This window comes from Cladophialophora psammophila (genome assembly GCF_000585535.1).
Source record: "Cladophialophora psammophila CBS 110553 chromosome Unknown aczJe-supercont1.38, whole genome shotgun sequence".
NCBI classification, from domain to species: domain Eukaryota; kingdom Fungi; phylum Ascomycota; class Eurotiomycetes; order Chaetothyriales; family Herpotrichiellaceae; genus Cladophialophora; species Cladophialophora psammophila.
The window spans coordinates 146,812-155,254 of NW_006912959.1; the positions used below are offsets into that span (position 1 = coordinate 146,812).

Genomic DNA, 8,443 nt, shown 5'->3' on the forward strand with positions numbered 1-8,443 from the left:
AACCCCACTCCGCAGAGCCAAGGGGTTTGGGTCAAAGAGGAAATGGAAATGCGCAGAATGCGACACTTGTCCTAGCTCCGCATTGCCATGCAATTAGCTCATCACAGGACTCTGTGATACTGTACAATCGCAATCCATGTAATCCAATAGTGACGAGCACCCTGGCACTTGGGCGGTGCGCAGCGTGGCATCAACCGCCATCCCCCATGGTCTTCCATAACCTCCATAACCTCCATAAATCCTGGGGCATTGGACTTTACTGACTTCGTTTCCTACATGGCATTCTGCCTCATTTGGCGAAGGTTCCAATTGAAAGGAAAAAAATGTCTCGTACGACGTCTCGTTGATATCTCTGGTTCTGGGCCATCTGATTGTTGACATGTTCCACATCGCCCACGGAATCATGTCAATTTGGGACGAAACCCATGCCATCTCAGTCGACCACGATTTTGAGGATGAAGGCTACGGGCGCTCGTCAAGCTCATCGTATTTATCGTCGTTGCCCACGTCCGTCCGTCAAGGCGTCTACGAAAATGGCCGAATTTATGCGTCTTACGGGAAGAACATGCAAGGCATGCCGATCGACGACCAAGAACAGGATCGCAACGATTTGCAGCATAAAAAGTTCAACCTCCTTTTGGGCGACGAATTGCACTTGGCACCTATCGCCGAATCGCCTCAGAAGCTCTTGGATCTCGGCACGGGTTCAGGTATCTGGGCCATGGACATGGCCGACAGACACCCTTCGGCACATGTCATTGGCATAGATCTTGCTCCTGTACAGCAAACCTGGGTACCCCCGAATTGCCAGTTCGAGATCGACGATATTGAAGATGACTGGCTGTTCGGGATGAGCTCATTTGACTTCATTTTTGGTCGAGAGCTCTTACTATCCATCAGGGACTGGCCGCGCCTGATCAAACAGGCCTACGACAACCTTAAACCCGGCGGCTATCTGGAGCTTTCAATGACCCATTCACGGACATGTTGCACGGACGGTAGTTTAGACCTGAAGACGTCATATCTTGCAGAATCGGCCAACTTAATGTTCGATATCGGCGAGAGAATGGGCACGCCGCTGGACGCGCAAGAAAAATGGAGAGATCAATTCTCGGAGGCAGGATTCGAGGAAGTTCAGCAACATATTTTTAAAATCCCCATCGGGCCATGGTACGAACAGACTATTTGTTACAGGCCACACTTACTGATTTGCTTTTAGGGAGCAAGACGGGCGACTCAAACACATCGGAATGTTTGAGCTTGCGAATATGGACAAGGGCTTTGATTCCTTTCTCCTACGAGGTTTCACGAAAATCCTAGGTCGTCCTGCAACTGAGCTGAGTGCCATTGTTGCAAAGGCCAGGCAAGAAATGTCTAATCCAGCACATCATGCCAATGTTCACTTGTATGCATCTTGGGCCCGACCGTGAAATTGTCTGTTTCTGATCTTTGATAGCTATGTCGTATACGGAAGAAAACCTTTTCCTCCGCACCTAGTCCAATAGCTTCTCGAGTTCTATTGACGGGTGGCAGAAGTTGAGAAGTTGTTCGGACCAGAAGATGACTCCCGACGACAAAGCATCATGACGAAGAACCCAAATCCCGGCATTTGGCATCGATCTACGCCGCGAGGCTCGTCGCGGAAGTCACAGAACGCCCCGTGCTATCTTCGCCGTCAGTACGGCGCTTGATCTTAGGGTATCTTGAAGGTCAAGAATGGCCTCATCGATAGAATGATGGACCATTAATACGCGCCCTTGGGGTGGCCGACAACCAATCGCCTGTCCCAGGGTTGGAGCAGTGGACCTGCCTTCTAATCCAGACCATCAAGCCAATTACGTCCAAGTCAAGGCTCATATGGCTCATGAAACCACCATGCTCCTCCAAGTGTACCAGGTCTCCGCCGGTCGGGCATAGATGGTTTGCACCATTCCTACGAACCGAACTTGCTCGCCTACATGCCGAAGCGCCACGTCTGGAGCGGCCGTCGCGCGTCTCCAAACAACGCTTCGGATCATCGTTCTCGGCGTTCACAAAGTCTAGATAAAATACCAAAGAAGCGGTTTACTTCCGAGGGGAGATGTGGCAGACAATCGACGCGGATGCGTTATGATCGAGATGGGGACTGTGCATTGACAAGCGGAACCGTTCGTGGCATGGCCAAGTACATCGTCGTGGTCGTCGATGGCATGGCTGCCAGGCTACTAACAGCAGACTGTAATATTACGCCCGCAGGCATCGTCGCTTGAAGGAGTCTTCGCGTGACTCAATCGATATCAATAGATTAATCAATTCATCAACTTAACCGTGTCCTATCTGTATCACGCGTGCCCATCCATTATTGCGGTCAGCCCGATAAAAACTGTGTTCCGGCAACCTTCCGTGCTAAATTCCTTGATTCTCCGTTGCTGTTGTTTCGCAAGCCCTACCCGCGGCGTCTATTCAGCTTTAACCTCGTTGCCGCAGCCCCGTCCAATTCTGTCATCTATGTATTTTAGGCATTATGCAATCTTGTCCCATGTAAACTCGGTCACCCGCACCGCGCTTTTCCGACGCGTTTTCCTGGGACCGTGACGTTGCCGTTTGGTTCAGGTGTCTTCAGACCAGGCTCGGGCTCGGGCTCGGGCTCGGCCCAGCCTCACCTTCAGCTGCTAGGAAGACCGCTTCCTGTATCTCTTCAACGAATCGATAACCGAGCACGATATCCTCTTCACAGCCGACCAGACCATCAGGAGGGATTTGCATCGACTGCGCCAGTCCGCTTGATTCCACAGGTTGCCATTGAAGTGGGCTCCCGTCATTTTGCCAATGCTAGCTGTACGAACGCATGATGTCGAAAAGATGGAATGACCAATGTATGTCATCGGGCGTGACGTGCCTTTCGGGACCCAGTCCAGATGCAGCACGTGCGGGTACCACCACGAGCAAGCCAACAACTCAAAATTTGGGATTTTAATGCGGGGCCGGACAGCTTCTTGCACGCGACTACTGGGTACGGGGTATCAGATTCCGGTCACTGGGGGTCTCTTAGCATCCTCTTAGTCGCGCCAGAGGCACCAAATAGATTCTACGCTGAAGGATATTATTCAGTGCGGTCTCCGCTTGAAGCCAATGGAGAATTCTGCCCAACCTGTTCTCGCTATATCGATATTACGGAAGGCATGTCCCAGGATGGGCTTGGCACTGTACGCGGTACGGGGTAGATATCCATTCGTTCCTCACTCGACAGGCAGATACCAACCAATCACCTATGATCCACATTCATACTCACCCATGACATTTCAATCTCTGATCAGCTACCATGACTGACAGCTTTGAACCCTATCCTGGCGTCGTCTCCCCACGCCCTCGGACGTCCTGAGGGTCCTTCGGCAAGACTAGAGAACACATTGTAACGTCAGGGAGGGGGAAGAGCACTTGTATGCCATGGATAGCCGTGGTACCGTGGGGCTTGCTGTTGAGTAACTAGGTAACTATCTAGAAATGAAGGCTGAGTACTGGGTACTGGGTACTGGGTACTCGGTAGGGCACTCCAGTGCCAAGGCGCTAAAAGGCCTCACAACATGTACCCAGTACTCGGTCCCAGGTCGGTAATTGCCTGGGCATACCGTTCTCTCATGGCCATACCATTGAACGCCAAAAACCCTGGAAGTCAAAATGTCGAAAGAACGAATAGTTCACCCATCGCCGGACGCTTCGAGAACCGATTGCCCCGGGAATTCGTGAAGTCCTTCCCCCCCCCTCCTTCTTAAGAAATAACAGCACCTGAGCGATCAAACGATGCATGAGCGGCCAATTCATGGGCTAACGAGAATTCTTATTACGTGTCGCGATTCGTCCTGTCTCTTGCATGTGAATGCTTCGGTCGAACCCGAGTGCATTTACTTGAGTAGGCGGCTCACCAGTGCACTCCTACGACATCTAGGAAGTCATGTCTCAGGTCGAATGGCGAATGCCTAGGGCTGAAAGCGGAAATGGGTTTTGGAGAGGTCAGGGCTGATCATTGTATACGGGGCGATTTGTGGTGTGGCGGGGCTTCCAGGCCCAGCGTTTCAGGTCAACGTGGGATCAGGCTGTGATGTGTATTTCGAGCTTTTTCCAAATCAATGCGTCGTTGACCAATGCGCGTGGCCAGTGGTTGGATTGATCGACTACAACCTATCTGGTCAACCTACTGACAAGGTGGTCGAACTATCTAGCCAGGTTGACGGGATCACGCCTGAATCCCAAGAGCCTGTCGGCGCGAACGAGATTTCGGATCAAAATACGGCCTCTCACCGAGCGACACGACCCGATTCCCCTGCCTCTTGCCCTCGTAGTCATTCGTCGCAGTGTGGAAGACGGAGCGATTGTCCCAGATGGCGAGGTCGTTCTCGTTCCAGCGAAACCGGACCTGCAGGTCGTGGTTGTCGGTGATGAGTTGGAGGAAGTACGCCTTGAGGATCTCGCTCTCGCGCGGGGTCACGTTGTCGATCCAGCCGTGCTCGATCTGGTGGCCGGCGCCGAACAGGCTTTTCCAGCCTGTCACGGGGTTGGTGCGGACCACGGGACTGTTTTCAATCGAAGGCAGTCAGTCAGCGAGGGACACATGTTCACAAAGGCAAACAGAAAAAAGAGAGATTATCAGGCCTGGGTCTGGTTCGAGTTTGATTCCGAGTTTGGTTTTTTTTTGGGGCGAAGAAACAAAAGTACAGCAGAGCAGGAAGTCCAGGTAGAACACTTGGGTTAGGTACAGTCACTTACTGGGAGGCATTGAAATCAATGCCCGTGTTCTCGGGCGCGCCACGGTCCTGTTCAATCAGATCCTCGCCAAATTCTTTGGCGACTTTGACGAAATTCGGTTGGTGGTGTGTGGCCTTCAAACTTTCAGCAAGTTTCTGAAATTCGGGTGACAGTCGGTCGTAAAGCTCGTAGCCAGATGCCCACAGGGTATCGCCACCGGCGTCTTCGGGCTTCTTGATGATCTTGAGAATGGCATAGTCGGACGGGATGCGTTCGAATGTGATGCTGAAAATGGAGTCAGTTTTGGGGGAGAGGTCAATCAGGGCATTTGGTAAGGCAGGGGGGCGATTCAGAAATCAATTAGGCAACTAGGTACAGTAATTAACGTAACTTACTCGGCATGCCAGCCCTGACTGGCGAGAACCTTAGAGTGGGCGGTGAAGCGATCCTTGTAGAAGTTGCGGTTTTGCTGTCGGAATGTCATCAGCATAGGACACGTACATTCATCAGCGCAGCTTGTGAGCGCAGGAAAACATACCTCTGAGGAAATGACCGAGACTTCATCGTCGAGTTTTCCGTTCTCATCGACGGCAATGCCCCTCTTGCTGTTACTCAACGCATGACGGTGAAGCTGGATTCAAAAAAAAAAAATTCAAAAAATCGAACGGTCAGCACCAGCGGATAACAATCGTTTCCACAGGGTAAGAATGGGAACTGATTAATAAGTCAATCAATAACCTACCTTGGATGTCGCGGGTTTTCCAGTGAGTTCGCCAAGTTTGGCCCCCAAGATCTTTTGATCTTCAATGTTGAGATTCTGATTGCGGAAGAAGACGACGCCGCGTTGAGACACTGGAAGGAAACCGGCCGGCGGTAATTAGCTAGATGACAACACCTCGGCGCGCAAACGTAGCCATCAAGAGGCAGTACACTCATCACGAACCCGTAATGGCCAGATCGCGAATCTTTGCGTCGTCATGGAGGATCTCGCTCAGTTGCAAGTCCGGGAATTCCCTCCCAATGACCTTGGTGACATCGAAGGATTGATATTGGTCCAGGGAGCCGGAGTACTTCAGAGGTTCTCTCAGGCGGCTTTGGGCGTTGACTTTCGTGATGGGGATGGGCCCATTGCTGGTGTGTGAGAAGAGATCAACATCCGCTGCGGGGGGAGACATGATGGTCGCAAGTCAAGCGAAGCTCAGAGCTCGGTCGATATGGTCGCGATGATTATTTGGCGTGTGCGTTGTGGGCGCTTTTCTGAAATCAAGGAGTAAGAAGGAGAATAGGAGGGGAGAGAAATGTGCTGGGGCGATGACTCGCCTGATATAGGCGGTCCATCTGGAAGGGGAAGATGAGGGATGAGGTCTCTTCGTGCCAGGTACTTTGCGTCGATGCCGAGATGCCGCTTGCTTCCTCATTCCCTTTCTTTCCTCTAGTTCGTACTCAGACTTGTGAGATTTGATGATGTATTGTCATTATGGAATGGCATCTTATCACTTGGTCCAGAGTGACGGAAACATATCAAACCGCAGACTGGGGACAAACAGACGAAAGGACATTCATCGGCTTGTACCGTACCGAGTCCCATGCTCAAATTTCACTTCTTCAGCCCTTTCCCCATTCCTCATACTCATGCCATCCAATCGTAGCAGAACAAGAAACTAGACTTCGAATATCCGGCGAACTGATATCCCGTTATCGCGCGGGGGTGGGGGGGAAAGGGGTTCACATCATTTTTGGAATACATGGCGCGATAGCTCGAGAAATCATATACAGATCCAATTCGGACAAAGCACTGGTTGAGTATCGCGTCAGCAGAACTGTATATTGCACCACTAGTCATCATCAAACGAAGACGACATATCAGATCGAGATAGCGCAATGTGGTGTTGTCGGGAGGGTATTCGCCGTGCTTCATACGAGGGGACATATGCAGAAGATATCACCGGAACAGCCCGAGGGTAGCCATGTGCGTGGAAAACGAGCAAGCTTCAGGGATGGTGTTTGTGGGGTTTGTACACATGTAGTTCGGCACCGACGAATCATCTGTCGCTAGATGGGAATGTTAGTGGCATTTCGTCCAGCAGCCTGAGGAGAGAGGGCTCTCCCTGCCGGTCGCGCCACGTTTCCCTAGCTTCGTATCGTGTGGCATCATTTCGCGTGAAAACAGAGAAATAGCGAAAGAAAAGATTGACAATGGTCTCCCAGACAAATGGTGACGGTCGAACGGTCAGTAAGTGGACCGAATCCTGGATAAAAATTCCACTGGGCAAGCAAAACTCGTTCATTCATTCATTCGTTCCGTTCCTTATCACTCGAATAGCAAAATGTCTAAAATCAAGAGGAAAATTCTAAAGAGCGTGGCCTAACGACTGGTGTACTGTACCCCAGCCCCCCCTTGACATAGCAGCTCTTGCATCCCAGTCCTCGTCCCTTGATGCCAACCAACCCTCTCGCTCTACATTTTCAAGTCGTCTTCAGCTGGCGAAACGGAAATCCAGGCGCTTATTTCCTTTATCCGTCGTAGCGGTGAGATATGCAATACGCTGATCCTCCGTCATGCTGTTCCAGACTTTGTCCCGATACCTGTTGCGCAAAACGTAGTAGACTTTGGCGAATGCGTAGATGCCAACATTTAACACGCAAAGGGACACAAGAATACGATTTCCCCGCTGGTAGCGGGGTCGATCATCTTAGTAAAACGGGTGAGTAAGCAATTTCCAATGCGGTCCCCTTGAATACGAACTCAAACTTACCTTGACGGTAGATATTGCTCGCGATGATACCGGAGCTCTGGCAAGCCATATTGTATATTGCAGCACTGACCGTGCGGCTTCGAACCGAGTTTGAATTGCGGGAATTCCACCCGACCTGAATAGCGTGCGTACTCGGGTACGAGAGAAGGACAGTCATGATGCCAAATGCTGTCCATTTGTTGATCGAGTTGATGTCGATGGCATAGATGTAAGAGAGAAAAGGCAAGGCCCACAACTGCGCGAGCAGACCGAATATCCAAAGTTGACCTACGACCTCGGCGAGGTATGTGAAGAGGAGCATCGTAATGATGTGGCCCACGGTGGATGGGACCACGAGCAAGTTCGTCTTGATGGTGCCGAATCCCAGTTGTTTCAAAGACAGGGTCAAGTATTGAGTAGGAGTCGCTAAAATCTCAGTCCAGTGCCAGTCTTGTCAGGAAAGGGGGGCGACTCACTCATTGGGGTTTGGAAGGTCAACCCAATCAGATACAGCGGCCACAAATCGTAATCTGTCAAGCTGTGCCAAAGCAACTTCGGAGTGATTGGCTGTCGGTTGTGCATAGTGCTCTTGCTGGGGTCTTCGCGGATAATTCTGTTGACCATGATGGTTTCATCGCTGGAATCCCATCAGCTTTGAAGGGTATCCAAGAGCATTGGTGGATTTCAACACCTACCGCTCCGTGAACCATCCTGTCTTGCCTCTTGCCCAGTTGGCAGTTTGACAAGGTCCAGGAGGCATCAACATGAATGCAATAAGTCCAAGGACGAAAGTCAAAAGGCCCTGCCAGGCGGTCAGCTCCAAACTCAAGGTGACGGGTAGAGTCAGGTTCCCACTTCGATGAGAAAAAGCCATCTCCAACCGGCGTAGCCAAGGTGTCCTCGGAGGTCAATGTCACGAACCCACCGTTGTCCCCAAGTACTCTACGCCCTCCACCCGAATCGGGTGAACGGTATAGAAAGAAAAG

General features: G+C 51.2%; 3 protein-coding genes across 3 annotated transcripts; 1 reads left to right on the forward strand and 2 right to left on the reverse strand.

The window, feature by feature from the left end:
- Nucleotides 1–403: 403 nt before the first annotated feature.
- On the forward strand, nt 404–1,430 carry A1O5_12862 (uncharacterized protein; the record flags this gene model as incomplete). Its single annotated transcript, XM_007753431.1, has 2 exons — nt 404–1,170; nt 1,220–1,430. 2 exons carry the CDS (start codon nt 404–406, stop codon nt 1,428–1,430), a joined length of 978 nt encoding a protein of 325 aa, XP_007751621.1.
- A 2,783-nt stretch (nt 1,431–4,213) lies between these two features.
- On the reverse strand, nt 4,214–5,897 carry A1O5_12863 (uncharacterized protein; the record flags this gene model as incomplete). The annotated part of the gene is made up of 6 exons (XM_007753432.1): nt 4,214–4,550; nt 4,744–5,007; nt 5,118–5,191; nt 5,261–5,353; nt 5,465–5,574; nt 5,666–5,897. The coding sequence occupies 6 exons, from the start codon at nt 5,895–5,897 to the stop codon at nt 4,214–4,216; spliced, it is 1,110 nt and encodes a 369-aa protein (XP_007751622.1).
- Nucleotides 5,898–7,199: 1,302 nt separating this feature from the next.
- On the reverse strand, nt 7,200–8,331 carry A1O5_12864 (uncharacterized protein; the record flags this gene model as incomplete). Its single annotated transcript, XM_007753433.1, has 4 exons — nt 7,200–7,414; nt 7,479–7,883; nt 7,934–8,094; nt 8,153–8,331. The coding sequence occupies 4 exons, from the start codon at nt 8,329–8,331 to the stop codon at nt 7,200–7,202; spliced, it is 960 nt and encodes a 319-aa protein (XP_007751623.1).
- Nucleotides 8,332–8,443: the final 112 nt, after the last annotated feature.